The sequence below is a fragment of the Salmo trutta genome, chromosome 13 (genome assembly GCF_901001165.1).
Source record: "Salmo trutta chromosome 13, fSalTru1.1, whole genome shotgun sequence".
Classification (NCBI taxonomy): domain Eukaryota; kingdom Metazoa; phylum Chordata; class Actinopteri; order Salmoniformes; family Salmonidae; genus Salmo; species Salmo trutta.
Genome location: NC_042969.1, coordinates 48,477,884 through 48,498,738, shown reverse-complemented (window position 1 = coordinate 48,498,738; position 20,855 = coordinate 48,477,884). Strand labels below are relative to the sequence as shown.

The 20,855-nt window shown below is 41.9% G+C and overlaps 1 protein-coding gene across 1 annotated transcript in view; it reads right to left on the bottom strand.

Annotated features, from left to right (window-relative positions):
- The window catches only part of LOC115205893 (glutamate receptor ionotropic, kainate 4-like), a 214,792-nt gene that overhangs the window by 91,881 nt on the left and 102,056 nt on the right, over window positions 1-20,855 (bottom strand). Inside the window, exons 5-6 of the mRNA XM_029772314.1 lie at window positions 14,124-14,302; window positions 764-817 (exon numbers count right to left, since the gene is read on the bottom strand). Of these exons, the coding sequence (XP_029628174.1) occupies window positions 764-817; window positions 14,124-14,302 (233 nt within the window). The remainder of the gene's footprint in view (window positions 1-763; window positions 818-14,123; window positions 14,303-20,855) is intronic.

Below are 20,855 nucleotides of genomic sequence, written 5' to 3'. Positions count from 1 at the left end.
TAAAAGCACATTTTTAAAAAAGTACTTAAACACTGTGGTAATGTCAAAACATAGTGCTCAAGAGAGTGGGGAATGCTTTTTCATGCAGCATGGTAGGCATTGCTAAGGGGGCATCTCCCCCCTCAATCATTCACCCCACCCCCAACATAAAAGGAATGGATAATTACTCACGCTACCTGTCAAAGATAGACCCTCCAATACACTCCTCTATGTGGGAGCAGAATAAAGTGATCTGACTCCCTTCCCTGATTACTTGGAAGTATAGCGAACAGTATTCTTTACATGTTGAAAATAGGCATAATCAAAAGCTGCCGTTTGTTGAGAAGGATCAGCCGAGCAGTGCGTGTGTGTGTAATTTCAAGGGAATATTGCTACGTTGGGGACGATGCATGGACAGGTGATGATTAACTGAATGTTGAAAGAGCATTACATAAATAACGAGTGGTCTCTTCTTCCTGTGGGGATGGTGCTGTATGATGCTTCGTTGAGTGATCGCGCTCTCTCTTTAGGAAATTGAGGGTGTGGATCATCATTCTCCACAATGATTCCCCCCTCTCTTGCCCCCCAGCACCAAGTGGCACATAAATACATGGGGATCCAAGCAACTGGGTGAGAGGAAGAGGAAAACATGGGCTCCAGCATCCCATTAATGAGTCATCAATCAGGCCGATATGAATCATCTCTACAGGACCATTAGTGCAAAGTGTTACCAACATCATCAATTTCCATTAGTGAGTAGCAGCAGCAGGCCCCATCTCCTTACCAGCGAGGTGAAGATGTAGGTGTAGTAGACGGACAGCATGCCCAGCTCCGATGCCTGGAAGAAAGACAGAGAGAGATGGGGGGAGAGAGAGAAAGGGATAAGGAGAAATATATATATATATATATATATATATATATATATATTGAGGAGCTGATATACACCTACTGTACAAAACATTAGGTACATAGGAACTCTGGAGCTCTGTCAGAGCGACCATTGGATTCTTGGTCACCTCCCTGACCAAGGCCCTTCTACCCCGATTGCTCAGTTTGGCTGGGCGGCCAGCTCTAGGAAGAGTCTTGGAGGTTCCAAACGTTTTCGATTTAAGAATGATGGAGGCCACTGTGTTCTTGGGGACCTTCAATGCTGCAGATATTTTTTAATACCCTCCCCCAGATCTGTGCCTCGACACAATCCTGTCTCGGAGCTCTATGGACAATTCCTTCGACCTCATGGCTTGGTTTTTGCTCTGACATGCACTGGGAAAGACTAACGGAGCAAAGTACAGAGAGATCATTGATGAAAACCTGCTCCAGAGCGCTCAGGACCTCAGACTGGGGTGAAGGTTCACGTTCCAACAGAAAAACAACCCTAAGCACACAGCCAAGACAACAAAAGAGTGGCTTCAGGACATGTCTCTGAATGTCCTTGAGACTCGAGGCTGTAATCGCTGCCAAAGGAGCGTCAACAAAGTACTGAGTAAAGGGTCTGAATACTGAATAATGTAAATGTGATATTTCAGTTTTTTATATTTAATAAATGTGCAAACATTTATAAAAACCTGTTTTTGCTTTTTCAGTATGGGGTATTGTATGTAGATTGATAAGGGAAAAAACGATTTAATCCATTTTAGAATAAGGCTGTAACAAAACAAAATGGGGGAAAGCCAAGGGGTCTCAATACTTTCTGAATGCACTGTATATAGAGTGGTGTGTGCCTTTCCAAATCATGTCCAATCAATTGAATCAAGGTGTAGAAACATCTCAAGGATGAATGGAATGGAAACAGGATGCACATGAGCTCAATTTCGAGTCTCATAGCAAAGGGTCTGAATGCTTATGTAAATAAGGTCATTTCAGTTTTTTTTATTTTAATTCATTTGCAAAAATGTCTAAATCCATTTTAGAATAAGGCTGTAACGTAACAAAATGTGGAAAAAGGGAAGGGGTCTGAATACTTCCCGAACGCACTGTATGGAGAGAGAAAGAAGGGGTTGGGGAGAGAGAAAAGTGAGAAAGGTCTCCTGCTCGATTACACAGCGGGAGATCAAATCCACCCACATCTTGATAAGACATGACATATTCTTATCTAATGACGGACTCTCTTTGGAGCAATTAGTAATACGATATTTTAGTATGCTGCTCAATATTTTAGGATTTGATTTAATCAAAGCCTCAGCAGCAAGCACTGGTTGTGAAGGTGAACTTTCTACAGTTTCTTTTAGCATATTTCTTTTGGTATACTGTTCCACCCTATTTGTTTAACGTTTCCACCAATGTGAACTGTGGAATAAAGGTACAACGCAAAGCTTTAAAATATATATATATATATATGTGTTTTCCAATCAGTCTATTCTGACTTACATCTGAGATATCCAGTACCAGTCAAAAGTTTGGACACACCTACACATTCAAGGGTTTTTCTTTATTTTCACTATTTTCTACATTGTAGAATAGTAGTGAAGACATCAAAACTGAAATAACACATACGGAATCATGTAGCAACAAAAAAAGTGTTAAACAAATCTAAATATATTTTAGATTGTAGATTCTTCAAAGTAGCCACCTTGATGACAGCTTTGCACACTCTTGGCATTCACTCAACCAGCTTCACCTGGAATGCTTTTCCAACAATTTTGAAGGAGTTCCCACATATGCTGAGCACTTGTTGGCTGCTTTTCTTTCACTCTGCGGTCCAACTCATCCCAAACCATCTCAATTGGGTCGAGGTCGGGTGATTGTGGAGGCCAGGTCATCTGATGCAGCACTCCATCACTCTCCTCCTTGGTCAAATAGCCCTTAAACAGCCTGGAGGTGTGTTGGGTCATTGTCCTGTTGAAAAACAAATGATAGTCTTCAAAAATCTCAAATTTGGACTCATCAGACCAAAGGACACATTTCCACCGGTCTAATGTCCATTGCTCGTGTTTCTTGGCCCAAGGAAGTCTCTTCTTCTTATTGGTGTCCTTTAGTAGTGGTGTCTTTGCAGCAATTTGACCGTGAAGGCCTGATTCACGTAGTCTCCTCTGAACAGTTGATGTTGAGATGTGTCTGTTACTGTGTGAAGCATTTATTTGGGCTGTAATCTGAGGTACAGTTAACTTAAATGAATTTATACTCTGCAGCAGAGCCAGTTTCATCATAGCGCTTGATGGTTTTTGCGTCTGCACTTGAAGAAACTTTCAAAGTTCTTGACATTTTCCGCACTGACCATGTCTTAAAGTAATGATTGACTGTCGTTTTCTCTTTGCTTATTTGAGCTGTTCTTGCCATAATATGGACTTAGTCTTTTAACAAATAGGGCTATCTTCTGTATACCACCCCTACCTTGTCACAACACAACTGATGAAAGAAGTTCCACAAAGGCACACCTGTTAATTGAAATGCATTCCAGGTGACTTCCTCATGAAGTTGGTTGAAAGAATGCCAAGAGTGTGCAAAGCTGTCATCAAGGCTAGTGTCTACTTTGAAGAATCTCAAATATAAAATATATTTTGATTTGTGTAACACCTACTGCATGATTCCATATGTGTTATTTCATAGTTTTGATGTCTTCACTATTATTTTAAAATGTAGAAAATAGTAAAAATAAAGAAAAACCCTTGAATGAGTAGGTGTGTCCAAACGTTTGACTGGTACTGTATTTCATAGATTACAGTATATCAATGGAAAAGTGTTCAACAAGGCTTGACTTGTTGACTCCTGGATCTTATTCAATGGAAGTTACAGTAGGTCTTTGTTCAACCATCCACACACATTCCCCCTAAGAGATTCTCAGCCAGTTCACCCGTGATACAAGTCAGTATTCGAAGTCCATCCATGTCTGAGGATGTCGGGAGATGTGGACAGGGATGATGGGTGGACGTCTTGCATCTGCCTCTTATTCCAAAGTTTGCATGTTCGAATCCAGCAATAGCTTGTTGTTTTTGATATGTTCTGTTTTAAGCCTATCCCAAACCTTAACCCTTACCGTAGCCATTCAGAGTTAATGCCTAACCTTAAGAATTTTGGAGTTAATTCCTAAAACTAACCCGAACACACCGAAAATTGACGTTTGGAACAATTTCAACATTTTACGTTTGAGTAACATGGAAGAACGCCTAATTCTGATGTGAGACCATGCAAGCTTGTTGGATTCTCTACCTGTACCTCAGGGGTACAAAGAGCCGCAGGCTCCAGTTCCCAAGAGCTGCAGGTTCTTCTGGCATGAAAATGTATTTATCCAAAGAGGCCTTACAGCAAAAACCAATATGATTCAAAGAGGTAGATGTTTGTGGCGGAATAATTCCAAAGAATGTGTTCCCCGAATGGGGGAAAGCACAAGCATAAACAAATAAATGATATGCTTAGTCGTTCCTTTCCCACTTTAATAAAGCCAGCAGTTTTACAAACAATGTCTGTTTATAATCAGTTAATCAGGAAAGATTATGTGCAAATACCAGCTAGTGAAGATAGCAAGAACAAGGTGAGAGGGGTGTAATTTTCCCAGAGTGAGATACAGCCTTGGTCTCCAAGGAAACAGAGGCTAGATAGAGATGTTTTCAATAACAGTGACAGTCACAGCATTGTAAAATAATTTTCTCTGAATAGTATGTCTGTGTGTGTGTGTGTGTGTGTGTGTGTGTGTGTGTGTGTGTGTGTGTGTGTGTGTGTGTGTGTGTGTGTGTGTGTGTGTGTGTGTGTTTGTTTTAAATTGTTCTCTGATAAAAATGTTTTCCTTCTTTCTTACAAGAAAACAATGATATTCTATCTACAGGTCAAGGGTTATTATAGGTCAAGTAGTCGAGTGACTGGATTACGTTTTTTGTGTCTTGATTTGTGATAATATACAGTGCCGTGAAAAATAATTTGCATCTAAAGGTGGCACAACCAGTTATTGAGTGTAAGGGGGCAATTACTTTTTCACACAGGTACATTGGGTGTTGAATAACTTTGTTTATTAAATAAATGAAATAAGTATGTAGTTGTTGTGTTATTTGTTAACTCGTGTTCCCTTTATGAAATATCAGGTTTTGGTTGAAGAACTGATAACATTTGGTATCAACAATATGCAAAAGTAGAGAAAATTAGAAAGGGGCAAATTATTTTTCACGGCAATGTAATCACTTCCATGACACTGAGTCGTTATCTTTTGATTCTATGGTTATTATTATTTGAATAGCTGCTAATAAGAGGAAACCGATCACATGATACGTTACTTGCTAGTTTGTTAACATTTGTTAAACCGTTTTATAGTAGATTGTCAGGTCAATGTAAGTCAAATTACATCATTTAGTGGAGAAGGACAGGTGGACACCGCACTTTGTTCTTGATCTTGAAGTGTTGAGAATGAAGATAGCCAATAGGAAAACAGATGGCAGAGTTTACCAGCTTTTGTAACAGCTTTCTATGTTTACCAGATTTTTAATCACAGTTAAAATGACTTTAAACTTGTAGTACAGGTCAGTGACTTCACCAAGTTCACAAATATAAATTAATGAAAAGAACGTGTGTTTCCTTTGGCTGGCACAGAGCCAATCTTCCTCAGCTTTCTGCTGTCCTTATAGCCCCTTTAACTGTTTCTCAGTTTAAAAAAAAATATGTTGCACAACCATGCCGAGCACAATATCTGAGCAAATCCGACCGCAGCTTTGTATAGTAGGACAACATGGGGGGCTGACATATCGAGATTACACTCAGTGCTGAAGCCTCATCTCAAGATTACGTTCGGTGATGCTGAAGCCTCTGACCACAAACTCCCTGCTGCAGAACACACAACAAATACACCGGTGTATTTAACGATTGGAGTGTTAAATGTAACAATTTCACAGAGCATATATGAGCACCACTGATCCAGTGTTACATTAACACTTTTGAGAGTATTGAAAGAAATCCCACTGTCTTCAGTGTAAGAAGTAGACCTCTGGCTGATCAGCATCCTAACGAAAGATGTAAACATCCATAAACAAAGAGGATAGAATGTCCTGCGTGAAGAGAGGGTAATTTGGGTCCCGTCATTAGCGTAGACTCTTTTATACAAAGTCCTTACAGTTTACCATGTAATTAAATCTTCAGTGTAGCATAAAATGTTGGCAAACATAATTCATTTTCTCAGCCAACATCCTCTCCTCATGAGCGGGCTGCGTGCCATAAACCACAGAAAAGGAGGAGTGGAAGACAGAGGAATGATAATAGAGGTATGGAGCGACTGTAGGACAGAGGCGTAGATATAGAAATCCCAGCTCCTGTGTGTTGTCACTCTCTGCCCCTGAGTTGCCATGGCGACAGGATGCCTGGCAACGGCCATCAGTATCTCCGATTGAGGGAAAGATTAAGACTGAAGAGGAAAAGGGCAGAGAAATAAAACACTAAGAACTAACTGAATGAATACAGAAATGTGAAAATAAAAATGAATCAGGGAGTATGTATGTGAAGGAGAGAGTAATACTTGAGAGGGATAGGCATTTTTTGGGAGAAAAAAGATGACGAGAAATATTCATTGGGGCAGGGATTTTAGCTTTGCCTGACGACTCATCCTGAATTAAATTTCGCTGCTCTATCGATCACGCCATACATCAGTCTGAACCTGTTGTCCTAGAAGTCGATTGAGCTGATATCAAAACGATGTGATTCGTGTAGGCCGGTCTGGCCCAACCCATCGGTTTCTGGGACTAGCCAAAATGGTTTGAATGTGTTTGCATTTGAGAAGTCGCCGGGGAGGGAGCAAATCCAGAGAAAAAACATTAGTGGGCGTGGCATTTGTCCAGAGCGATGCGGATGGGAAGACAGGCACATTTTTGCTTGTCTTAGAGGATATTGTGAGGGATTGGCTTTCCCAGTGACAGTCCTGCTATGGCACTGGCATGCACTTGGGTTGAATGGTGGAAACCTGGTTAATGAGATTTACCGCCCAAAACCACTCCCTTTTCCCGGGATAAATAACTGCGAGAAACCAGTAAATTATAAGACACATTTCAGTTGTACAACTGACTAGGAATCCCCATTTCCCTTTATAATAAATAATTTATATCAACAGCATGACGTGAAATGGAACTGTTAAATTATATGTGAAACATCTAGGAGCAACAACGGCTCAGCCGCGAATTAGGAGGACACACAAGCTCACAGAACAGGACGACGAGTGATGAAGCTCATTCAAATGTTCTGTCCTCGGTCGCAACTCTCACAACTGAGTTGCAAACTGCCTCTGGAAGCAACGTCAGCACAAGAACTGTTTGTCGGAAGCTTCATGAAATGGGTTTCCATGGCCGAGCAGCTGCACACAAGCCAAAGATCACCATGCGCAATGCCAAGCGTTGGCTGGAGTGGTGCAAAACTCGCCGCCATTGGACTTTCTGGAGTGATGAATCACGCTTCACCATCTGGCAGTCCGACGGACTAATCTGGGTTTGGTGGATGGCAGGAGAACACTACCTGCCCGAATGCATAGTTCCAACTGTAAAGTTTGGTGGAGGAGGAATAATGGTGTGGGGCTGTTTTTTCATTGCTTAGGGCTAGGCCCCTTAGTTCCAGTGAAGGGAAATTGTAACGCTACAGCATAAATTACATTCTTCACAATTCTGTGCTTCCAACTTTGTGGCAACAGTTTGGGGAAGGCCCATTCCTGTTTCAGCATGACAATGCCACCGTGCACAAAGCGAGGTCCATACAGAAATGATTTGTCGAGATCGGTGTGGAAGAACTTGATTGGCCTGCACAGAGCCCTGACCTCAACCCCATCGAATGTCTTTGGGATGAATTGGAAACCCGACTGCAAGCCAGTCCTAATCGCCCAACATCAGTGTCTGACCTCACTAATGCTCTTGTGGCTGAATGGAAGCAAGTCCCCACAGCAATGTTCCAACATCTAGGAGAAAGCCTTCCCAGAAGAGTGGAAGCTGTTATAGCAGCAAAGGAGGGACCAACTCCATATTAATGCCCATGATTTTGGAATGAGATGTTCGACGAGCAGGTGTCCACATACTTTTGGTCCTGTAGTGTTTTTTATTTTACTTATTTATTTATTTTTATTTCACCTTAATTTAACCAGGTTGGCAAGTTGAGAACAAGTTCTCATTTACAACTGCGACCTGGCCAAGATAAAGCAAAGCAGTGCGACACAAACAACAACAACACAGAGAATAACACATGGAATAAACAAACGTACAGTCAGTAACACAATAGAAAGAAAACTGTCTATATACAGTGTGTACAAATGGCGTGAGGAGGTAAGGCAATAAATAGGCCATAATGGCGAAGTAATTACAATTTAGCAAATTAACACCGGAGTGATAGATGTGCAGATGATGATGTGCAAGTAGAAATACTGGTGTGCAAAAGAGCAAAAAAGTTAATAAAAACAATATGGGGATGAGGTAGGTAGATTGAATGGGCAATTTACAGATGGGCTGTGTACAGCTGTAGCGATCAGTTAGCTGCTCGGATAGCTGATGTTTAAAGTTAGTGAGGGGGATATAAGCCTCCAACTTCAGCGATTTTTGCAATTCATTCCAGTCAATGGCAGCAGAGAACTTGAAGGAAAGGTGGCCAAAGGGGGTGTTGGCTTTGGGGATGACCAGTGAGATATACCTGCTGGAGCGCATGCTACGGGTGGGTGTTGTTATCGTGACCAGTGATGTGGCTGGCTTCTGGGTTAAGCGGGCATTGTGTCAAGAAGCAGTGCGGCTTGGATGGGTCATGTTTCGGAGGATGCACGCCTCTCCCGAGTCCATACGGGAGTTGCAGCGATGAAACAAGACTGTAACTACCAATTGGATACCACGAAATTGGAGAAAAGGGATTTTTTTTTTTTAAAGAATGATGAAGATAAGGACAACGGAACTTATTTAATTTAACTGTTGAGGAATGAATGAGGCAACAATAGCGAAAGAAAGAGGAGGTAGGCTAATAACATTAGGTAAAATATTATGAAAGGCATTCGGAAAGTATTCAGACCCCTTGACTTTTTCCACATTTAGTTTTTCTCATCAATCTACACACAATACCCCATAATGACAAATCAAAAACAGGTTTGTGTATTAAAAATAAAAAACATAATATCACATTTATAAGTATACCCTTTACTCAGTACTTTGTTGAAGCACCTTTGGCAGCAATTACCGCCTTGAGTCTTCTTGGGTATGACGCTACAAGCTTGGCACACCTGTTTCTCCCATTCTTCTCTACAGATCCTCTCAAGCGCTGTCAGGTTGGATGGGGAGTGTCGCTGCACAGACTTTTCAGGTCTTTTCTCAGATGTTCGATCAGGTTCAAGTCCGGGGACTGGCTGGGATCACTCAAGGAAATTCAGAGACTTGTCCCAAAGCCACTACCTGCGTTGTCTTGGCTGTGCGCTTCCTGTCTGAGGTCCTGAGCGCTCTGGAGCAGATTTTCATCAAGCATCTCTCTCCTGTTTTTGCTTTGTCATTATGGGGTATTGTGTGTAGATTTATGAGGGAAAAAACGATTTAATCAATTTTAGAATAAGGCTGTAACGTAACAAAATGTGGATAAAGTCAAGGGGTTTGAAATCTTTCCATATATAGACAGGTGTGTGCCTTTCCAAATCATGTCCAATCAATTGAATTTACCACAGGTGGACTCCAATCAAGTTGTAGAAACATCTCAAGGATGATCAATGGAAACAGGATGCACCTGAACTCAATTTCGAGTCTCATAGCAAATGGTCTGAAGACTTATGTAAATAAGGTATTTCTGTTTTTTATTTGTAATAAATTAGCAATATTTTCTAAAAACCTGTATTCGCAATGTCATTATGGGGTATTGTGTTTAGATTGGGACAAAAAAGATTTAATCCATTTTAGAATAAGGCTGTAACGTAACAATATAATCTAATAGGCCCTATTATATTTCAAAATTAAAATCGAATTTGCCAGCCTATGCACCAGCATATCCTGCACCAGAATCGCATGTTCCCTCAGGTTTATCATGTTTTGAACGAGGTGCGTAAAACCAGTTCATATAATAAAGTATAATACAATACTGTACAGTAACACAGTTCTCACTCAAAATGATTAGCCTACTGGAGCTTGTTTCATTTATTTAGCCAAGACAGCATATACAGTTGAAGTCGGAAGTTTACATACACCTTAGCCAAATACATTTGGCTATGGAACCCTGACCTGTTCACCGGACGTACTACCTGTCCCAGACCTGCCGTTTTCAACTCTCTAGAGACAGCAGGAGCGGTAGAGATACTCTCAATGATCGGCTATGAAAAGCCAACTGACATTTACTCTTGAGGTGCTGACTTGTTGCACCCTCGACAACTACTGTGATTATTATTATTTGACAATGCTGGTCATTTATGATCATTTGAACATCTTGGCCATGTTCTGTTATAATCTCCACCCGGCACAGCCGAAGAGGACTGGCTACCCCTCATAGCCTGGTTCCTCTCTAGGTTTCTTCCTAGGTTTTGGCCTTTCTAGGGAGTTTTTCCTAGCCACCATGCTTCTACACCTGCATTGCTTGCTGTTTGGGGTTTTAGGCTGGGTTTCTGTACTGCACTTTGAGATATCAGCTGATGAAAGAAGGGCTATATAAATACATTTGATTTGATTTGATTTAAACTTAGTTTTTCACAATTCCTGAAATTTAATCCAAGTAAAAATTCCCTGTTTAAGGTCAGTTAGGATCACCACTTTATTTTAAGAATGTGAAATGTCAGAATAATAGTAGAGAGAATTATTTATTTCAGCTTTTATTTCTTTCATCACATTCCCAGTTGGTCAGAAGTTTACATATACTCAATTAGTATTTGGTAGTATTGCCTTTAAATTGCTTAACTTGGGTCAAATGTTTCGGGTAGACTTCCACAAGCTTCCCACAATAATTTGGGTGAATTTTGGCCCATTCCTCCTGACAGAGCTAGTGTAACTGAGTCAGGTTAGTAGGCCTCCTTGCTCGCACACACTTTTTCAGTTCTGCCCACAAATTCTCTATGGGATTGAGGTTAGGGCTTTGTGATGGCCACTCCAATACCTTGACTTTGTTGTCCTTAAGCCAGTTTGCCACAACTTCGGAAGAATGCTTGGGGTCATTGTCCATTTGGAAGACCCATTTGTGACCAAGCTTTAACTTCCTGACTGATGTCTTGAGATGTTGCTTCAATATATCCACATAATTGTCCTCCTCACGATGCCATCTATTTTGTGAAGTGCACCAGTCCCTTCTGCAGCAAAGCAGCCCCACAACATGATGCTGTCACCCCCGTGCTTCACGGTTTGAATGGGGTTCTTCGGCTTGCAAGCCTCCCCCTTTTTCCTCCAAACATAAAAATGGTCATTATGGCCAAACAGTTCTATTTCATCAGACCAAAGGACATTTCTCCAAAAAGTACGATCTTTGTCCCCATGTGCAGTTGCAAACCGTAGTCTGGCTTTTTATGCCGGTTTTGGAGCAGTGGCTTCTTCCTTGCTAAGTGGCCTTTCAGGTTATGTCGATATAGGACTAGTTTTACTGTGGATATAGATACTTTTGTACCTGTTTCCACCAGCATCTTCACAAGGTCCTTTACTGTTGTTCTGGGATTGATTTTCACTTTTCACACCAAAGTACGTTCATCTCTAGGAGACAGAAGACGTCTCCTTCCTGAGCGGTATGACGGCGGCGTGGTCCCATGGTGTTTATACTTGCGTACCATTGTTTGTACAGATGAACGTGGTACCTTCAGGCGTTTGGAAATTGAACCAGAGTATGAACCAGACTTGGCTGATTTCTTTAGATTTTCCCATGATGTCAAGCAAAGAGGCACTGAGTTTGAAGGTAGGGCTTGAAATACATCCACAGATACACCTCCAATTAACTTAGATGATGTCAATTAGCCAATCAGAAGCTTCTAAAGGCATGACATCATTTTCTGAAATTTTCCAAGCTGTTTAAAGGCACAGTCGACTTAGTGTATGTACATTTCTGACTCACTGGAATTGTGATTCAGTGAATTATAAGTGAAATAATCTGTCTGTAAACAATTTTTGGAAAAATGTATCGTGTCATGCACAAAGTAGATGTCCTAACCGACTTGCCAAAACTATAGTTTGTTAACAAGAAATTTGTGGAGTGGTTGAAAAACGAGTTTTAATGACTCCAACCTAAGTGTATGTAAACTTCCGACTTCAACTGTAGCTAGAGACATCTATGGGCTTTTATGTTTTTCTGTCGCGCTTAAATGCAGCATCCTTTATATCATATATGTATTGGATAACGACACAATCATATTGGCTTTTTTTAGGCTCGCACCCATAAAATGCATTTAATGTATGGCTCATCAGGCTCAGGTAGCATCAGGGATGAATTTTCGATCAAAGCTCTAATCAAATCCAGACATAGGCTATTTCCTCTATATGCTTTATATGCTTTTGAATGACACTTCTGGTTTTGGGGCGAAATACCGAGTTACCCGGGAGAAAAGTGATTTTCTTCTCTGGATGGAACATTTGTAAAATACAGGGAAAATATTCAACCCTAGCATGCACCCTTAGCCAATGCTCAATTGCTATCTCTCTCTGTCTCGCTGTCTCTTTGTCTCTCTCTCTCCATTTCGCTTTTAGTCATTGTCTCCTCCACTGCAGCCATGCATCCAATCTCTATGTTATAATTACGACACAGCCATACCCTTCACCTGTGTTTCTGTCACCTTTAGATCTAATCATAGCTCTTTAGAATGGATAGCAGGAGTCCTGTCCTATCATGCAAAGTTCATGTCGGTGTCGGGAAGAACTCTGCAAAGCTACAGAGTGTTCTATTTTGTTGCTTTAATTGCTAACTTCTCTGTTCACTTCAGGTATGGTTATATTAGTGGAAACAGACATCATTGAAAGGTCATATTGACAGTTTACTGTGAAGAATAGTCATATCTGATATGAATGTCCAATTAGATGTTATTATATTATGCATGTCAGACTAGCTCTTCACAACTGAGAGGATGTAGCTTAGTGGTAGAGCGCATGCTTTGCATGTATGAGGCCCCGGGTTCAATCCCTGGCATTGACATTGAGCTGCCAATCTCAGCTGGCAATTTTACGAGGCAACCGGTAGTCTAATGCTTAGAGCATTGGGCCATTAACTGAAAGGTTGCTACTTCTAATCCCAGAGCTTACATAATGAAAAATCTATCGATGTGCCCTTGAGCAAGGCATTTCAATTGAATTGCTCCAGGGTTGCTGTTGATAATGGCAGACCCTGGCTGTGTCTCGGGGAGATTGTGGACATGCAAAAAAACACATAATAGAACAAATTATTATTTTCTTTATAAGCACACAATATATAACTTCATGAGTGATAGATGTCTTCAATAGAAAGCATAAATAGTTAAAAAAAGAGTTCATCATTCCATGATTGAATAATAGGTTATTTTAGCAACAAAGAAAGTCTTTGCTACCAACAGACGTCTGTAAATTGTCAAAAAGGGAAAATAAAAATAGTAATTAACCTAGGTCACTTCTTTTCCTTTCATACTCAAGCAATATTAATGAGAGTTTCTGATGTTCTGGATTGTATTTGTTATAAAGATGAACAATTTGCACATATTAAGAATGCGGGGCTGATTCTTTTCGTAGTCGTTCTAATCTTACAAAAACGAATCAGATGAATGTACATCTCCGTTATTAATGAATGATCACAGAACAGAACATGATATACTTCTCACGCCTGTCACTTGAAGTAAAATGTATTGTCTGACTAGACCTTTTTCTTAGAAAGCTAATTGCATTGGTTTTAATTTCTCGTCTCTAGCATTGGTTTTAATTTCTCATCTCTTCTGTAATCTAGTGGTTTAAGTGCTAAGCCCAAGGGCACTCAATAACCTCCTCTAGTTGCATTTGCACACCACTCCAGTCTTCAAATATGGCGTTACAGATATACCATGGTTTATTCATGGTAGTATGCCTATGTACAAGAGAACAGATCGGTCTCTCAGTATTGGATGTTTCAAATTAACATTCATTCAATCCAACACTCATTCACCAGTAAGTGATTCAGCTTGTAGCTTGTTCAATTATTTTCAATATCAACCTTGATCCTGAACTTTATCTTAGCATTGACATATAGATCGTGAAGATTTGAATTTTTTTTGCATCATCCGCTACTGCTGAGATGTCTAAGAACATCGGGAAAGAGCTCACTGTGACAGACAGACTCACCCTTTCCAAAATGATGTGGGACATTGTTGCGTTAGCATCCACAATGATGGTGGCAGTCTTATCATCGCGAATCTCCTTGAGAAGGGGTGTGGGATCCTGGCTGTCATCCAGCATGCGAACTGATAGTGTCTCCTTGGAGATGAGGAACTGGCGTAACAGTCTCTCCAGATTTAATAAGCCTGTGGGGACAGGGACAAAGACAGTGATATTATTATGAGCAGGTAGACAGTTAATCTCCTAAAGGTAATGAATTTCTGGGTATTAAAGTCACATTTCTGAGAACTAGCACTCAATTGAATGAGTTAAAAAATACAAAGACTGATTTTTGTGTGAGAAACACCACATTCATAAAAATAACAATGAATCACTATTTTGAACCTGTCTCTGACAAGACACGACAATGTACTTTTTTCGCTCGATAAACAAAAAGTACATTTTTATGCCTTGTTTGTCAATAACACGGTCATTCAAATCCTTCCCACCTAAAATAATTTATCTGATGACCTGTAATAACGTCTAATTATAAAGTAATGAATTGCTAGGTGCTATTTTTAAACACCACCTCCAGCAGTTAGTTCCCTGGACCGCTTTAATGAGATTGGATATTGGTTCACTATAAGTGAGGTAATGAATATGTTTCCAGTGGCACTTTATTGAAACTTGTAATACAATTACAATACAACGGATACAAAGCCTTAATCATTGCTGAAAAATACATTTAGGATATAATCTCTTTGCTGTGGGTTTTTCCCGTTTTAGTTATGTTATACAGTTGAAGTTGTAGGTTTACATACACCTTAGCAAAATACATTTAAACTCAGTTTTTACAATTCCTGACATTTAATCCAAGTAAAAATTCCCTGTCTTAGTTAGGATCACCACTTTATTTTAAGAATGTGAAATGTCAGAATAATAGTAGAGAGAATGATTTATTTCAGCTTTTATTTCTTTCATCACATTCCCAGTGGGTCAGAAGTTTACATACACTCAATTAGTACTTGGTAGCATTGCCTTTTAAATTGTTTAACTTGGATCAAACGTTTCGGGTAGCCTTCCACAAGCTTCCCACATTAAGTTGGGTGAATTTTGGCCCATTCCTCCTGACAGAGCTAGTGTAACTGGGTCAGGTTAATAGGCCTCCTTGCTCGCACACGCTCTTTCAGTTCTGCCCACAAATTGTATATAGGATGAGGTCAGGGCTTTGTGATGGCCACTCCAATACCTTGACTTTGTTGTCTTTAAGCCATTTTACACAACTTTGGAAGTATGCTTGGGGTCATTGTCCATTTGGAAAACCCATTTGTGACCAAGCTTTAACTTCCTGACTGATGTCTTGAGATGTTGCTTCAATATATCCACATAATTTTCCTTCCTCACGATGCCATCTATTTTGTGAAGTGCACCAGTCCCTCCTGCAGCAAAGCACCCCCGCAACATGATGCTGTCACCCCCGTGCTTCATGGTTGGTGTTCTACGGCTTGCAAGCCTCCCCCTTTTTCCTCCAAACATAACAATGGTCATTATGGCCAAACAGTTCTATTTTGTTTCATCAGACCAAAGGACATTTCTCCAAAAAGTACAATCTTTGTCCCCATGTGCAGTTGCAAACCGTAGTCTGGCTTTTTTATGGCGGTTTTGGAGCAGTGGCTTCTTCCTTGCTGAGCGGCCTTTCAGGTTATGTCGATATAGGACTAGTTTTACTGTGGATATAGATACTTTTGTACCTGTTTCCTCCAGCATCTTCACAAGGTCCTTTGCTGTTGTTCTGGGATTGATTTGCCCTTTTCACACCAAAGTACGTTCATCTCTAGGAGACAGAACGCGTCTCCTTCCTGAGCGGTATGACAGCGCCGTGGTCCCATGGTGTTTATTCTTGGGTACTATTGTTTGTACAGATGAACGCGGTACCTTCAGGCGTTTGGAAATTGCTCCCATGTCACAGGCGTCAAAGTGAGTAGACCAAGGTGCAGCGTGGAATATGTTCATCTTCAGTTTAATGAAGAAAGAATGAACACTTTACAAATAAACAAAAATGACAGCTGACAGTTCCGTCAGGTACTTACAACTAAACTCTAGCACAGCAACAGTGAGGAGCTTGCACCAAGCGCACCGTGCTGTGAGTACGCACTGGCGACACAGTGCGTATCACCGCATAACACGGTGCTTGCTCGGTCACTCGCTCCCCACGGTAAGCACAGGGAGTTGGCTCAGGTCTTAACCTCGCCTTCGCCAATCTACCCGTGTGCCCCCCCCCCCCCAAAAAAAATGTTTTCGGCGCTGCCTCTCGGCCTCTTGTTGCTTGCCTAGCCGTTCCTCCCAGTATCGTCGTTCCGCCTTCGCTGCCTCTATTTCCCATTGCGGACGGCGATACTCCCCAGGCCTGCCCCATCTAGGATCTCCTCCTAGGTCCACTCCTCTGAACCACACAGCTTGGTCCTGCTCTTCCTCCTGGATAATGCACGCTGCTTGGTCCATTGGTGGTAGGTAGTTCTGTCACAGGGGTCGTTGAATGATGACCAAGACGCAGCGTGTAAAGTGCTCATTCTTTTTCTTTAATGAATACACTTCAACAAAAAACAACAAACGACCGAGAACAGTTCCGTCAGGTACATTAGACTAAACGGAAAATAACTACCCACAAACAACAAAGGAAAAACAGGCTGCCTAAGTATGGCTTCCAATCAAAGACAACGATAGACACCTGCCTCTGATTGGAAACCATACCCGGCCAAAACATAGAACACAAAACATAGAATGCCCACCCACCTATCACACCCTGGCCTAGCTAAACAGAGAAAACACAGCTCTCCTAGGTCAGAGCGTAACATCCCAAGGATGAACCAGACTTGTGGAGGTCTACAATAATTTTTCTAAGGTCTTGGCTGATTTCTTTAGATTTTCCCATGATGTCAAGCAAAGAGGCACTGCGTTTGAAGGTAGGGCTTGAAATACATCCACAAGTACACCTCCAATTGACTCAAATTATGTCAATTAGCCTATCAAAAGCATGACATAATTTTCAGGAATTTTCCAAGCTGTTTAAAGGCACAGTCAACTTAGTGTATGTAAACTTCTGACCCACTGGAATTGTGATACAGTGAATTATAAATGAAATAATCTGTCTGTAAACAATTTTTGGAAAAATTACTTGTGTCATGCACAAAGTAGATGTCCTAACCAACTTGTCAAAACTATAGTTTGTTAACAAGACATTTGTGGAGTGGTTGAAAAACGACTTTTAATGACTCCAACCTATGTGTATGTAAACTTCCAACTTCAACTGTATGTTTCCAGTGGCACTTTACTGAAACTATGCATTCATGGGAGTCAAGACATACAGTATATTACATTACAACTGAGACCAGCATTGATTATAGTAAAAAAAACATTTACATATAATCAATGTTTCCTTCTTTTGGTTACATGCAGCAGCAGCTGTTCTTAAAGCACTATGTGTTCTTACTCATTGAATCCTAATGCCTTTAACGGTTTGTCTAGAAACGCAAATCATCAGCAATGACGCCTGTCTGCTCTGAGACTATCAGCTTTGTTACCTGTTGAGTTACTCAGCATAACTGTGATGAGGCTTAAAAACCTGCTCAATCTCCATTGCCTGTTTGCATGGCATCACATGCCAATTTCACATTTAGTACATTACATTAGACAGCACACTTCGCTGCTCAGTGTCCACAGCAGGAGTTGCCCCTCCTATCGTTCCCTTTCATTCAACCAGTGGAGAGGAAATCTCAGGAGAGACCTGTTTAGTGTTCAGGCTGTGCACGATTCAAAGCAACAGAAATAAAATGTGTGCATGTACATTTTCATTTCACAATCTTTTTTGTGGCCCTGACCTTTGTTGCATCTATTCTGGCAGCCATGTCGCTTCCACGTTTCAGGCTGTTGAACCCATGTTAGAACATCATTATGCTAAAACGGGGAGGCACTGTTTCTCGGTTAGCCGTGGAAAAAGAGAGACCCTTGAAGGTTAGAGACGTGTGAAGTCTGTTTTCTTTGTGGAGGCTGTGCTGCTGCTGCCTGCAGCGGTTGGTGTGTGATATTGCCATGTGGTGTGCCTCATTAACATGGGCCACACATACTGTAGCTCTGCCTGACGCTGCCTCTCAGGCAGACAGATAAAGGTAGGGCCTGCCACTCAGTCTGGGCAGCCAGTCATTTCCCCCTTTCACAGGCCATCACATTTCACTGGGCTCTCACAAAGCCCCGACTCTCATCTACCTTCCTGCACTCAGTGCCTCTATGCAAATACACTGCTCAGCCAGGACCAATGACAGGTTCATGCCAGTGTCACAGCTCCCAACTGGCTGCACCCTAGTCTGTTGAACTGGGCTGCTGGACTCCTGCGGTCCGGGAACCCAGTACTGTACAACCAAATGGGTGCAGTCTGCAGAATTTCATGGCATTTCACAGGACAAGATGGATCAACTTTTTAAACAGGCCGAACCTAAATGACTGTGATAAATCGGTGATTTAATCGATGACGGGCGGATGGAAGAGAGTTAAATTACTTCAATGTAGTTTTCCCTCCAGACCAGCAGCATTCGTTAACTAGAGTGCTTGGGATAGGACAGGTGCTAATGTCTAGGCATTGGTAGTGTGTCAGTACATGAACTTATCCTAACCTTAATATAACCACACAGATCAAAAAGTCGATAGTCTATCACTCTCTCTTATATAAACAGTTCAGCGCGTCAGTAGAGCTTGTTAATGGGCAAGGACGGGGAGTTTGGGATGTTGTGGGTCTGAGTGATCCTTTCTCATCATTCCCCGTTGAAAGGGAACTTTCTTCCATCTTTCATCCTAGTAGACGAGCAGACAGCCGACCAGGGCTCTCCTCTTCTTTGTTCTCATTAGACACCAAAGCGAGAAAAAAGATAAAGAGAAGAACCCCCCCCTCCCCAGAACCACACATCAAAATCCCATTACGCTGCATATTGCATCAAATTAATGTCTTTGGTCAGGGAAAAGGAAGGGGAAACGTAGAAGAAAAACCAGGGAGAGCCAATGGAGGAAGCTCACTCTCATCCCTCTGTTTAAGAGCATTTGGTGGAGCCATCTTTTCTCCACAGTTTCCTCACTCACTGCTCGCTTTCAGTAGGGAGGAAGTGCAACAGAACTGACAGCACAGCAACTATTTATTCTGATGGGGACATTTATGGTGGGCTGATGTCTGCTGTTACTGGAGCTGTAAATATATCATAATCCGTATTGAAACTTTCTTTGAATGTCATCACGTCGGGAGGATTGCTCAGCTTGATTCCCGGACAACAAACAACAAAAAGTCATTGCCGGTACCAGCTAAATCATTTCATCACCCCAGTTAACCGGTCTGTCTTCCCAAAGAGTTTATTGATCCAGCTCTCTCCGGAGACAGAGAGACATTCTTGATCAACTTTAATTACAGATTACTCATGACATTTTCAGAGCAGCGAGTCAAATCGTTGAGCAAACATATCCTATAATTGTTCCGCTCCAAGGAGACACAAACGTCTACCTTGACAGGTGTGTGCCTTTAAAACATAATGAGTTGGTTGCTGAGGTGCATGTCATCAGAGAAGTCAATTCAGGTGTTTTTAACATTCAAAAGGTACTATTTGCTTTTCTTCCAGTTCATTCAATTCAGACGATAAAATGCTACGTTAGGTGATAGCGGATCCATAACATAAGCTGTATTGTTGACCAGGATGTCCCCCGTCCCGTCCCGTCCTCGATGGTTTTGTCTGAGCCAGTCCCCAAGAAGTAGAGTGTGGGTGATCGGTCCCCTCCCAGCTCCCTCCCAGCCCCCTCCCAGCCCCCTGCTGCCCGCCAGCTGAACTCCCATGCACAAATCTCCCTGTTAACAAAGTGCTCCACTTTCCCACACAGTCCTCCTCCAACCCTGTGGCTAGGTTCTCTATGTCCTACTGTACTACTCCATGAGTGCGGTGAATACACACACAACCACACGGCCATCGATAGCGGTAGGCAGGTTAGACAGATTAATGAGTTTCCTTCTTTGCGCTACCTGTGCCTTTGGGTGGGCCTCTCTCTCTGTCTCTCTCTCTCAGCCAGGAAGCCAGGGTCAGGCTGGGAAATATTCATGGCTCTGCCACGCTCTATTAGGCTGTCACCGGCCGCGGTGATTAATGAGCTCAGCGTCGACCGTCTTGGGGCCTCTGCCAGCCAGCTAACGGTACCGTGGCTACTGCTACTGCTACTGCTGCAACAGCACATTGCAGATCCCAAGCCATCACTGGTATTTTACAGTGGCGCTGCAGAAGGGGTCACACGGCAGAGCAATCACTCTCCCTCCGTCCCCCACGTACAATTCCAGTAGTAAGGTTAGATTCCCCTCAATCAGCTAAAGTGACTGGCATCCTTCTCATTGACGAGGAAGGGCCATGCTCCCCTCAGCAGCCTTATCGATTCCCCCTTAGCCCACACTGACACAGACAGGAGCTCAGACAGAGACATACAAAAAGGAAACCGCCATAATAAAGTTTGAGGTTTCTGTCTCACACAGCTTGTAGATGGTGAGATTGCCGCCCTTCATGGATATGTCGATAATTCACAGCCTTTGACAACTCTTGCGAAGCACGGAACTGTCATGTGTCTTTGGGCTAATTACCAACATCGTTTGATGAGCTCTCAAATGAACGACAGATTGAAAGGAGCACGCTTAAACACCCAGTGGAAAATAACAACAATTAGCTAGTTTTGACATTGGCAGTCATT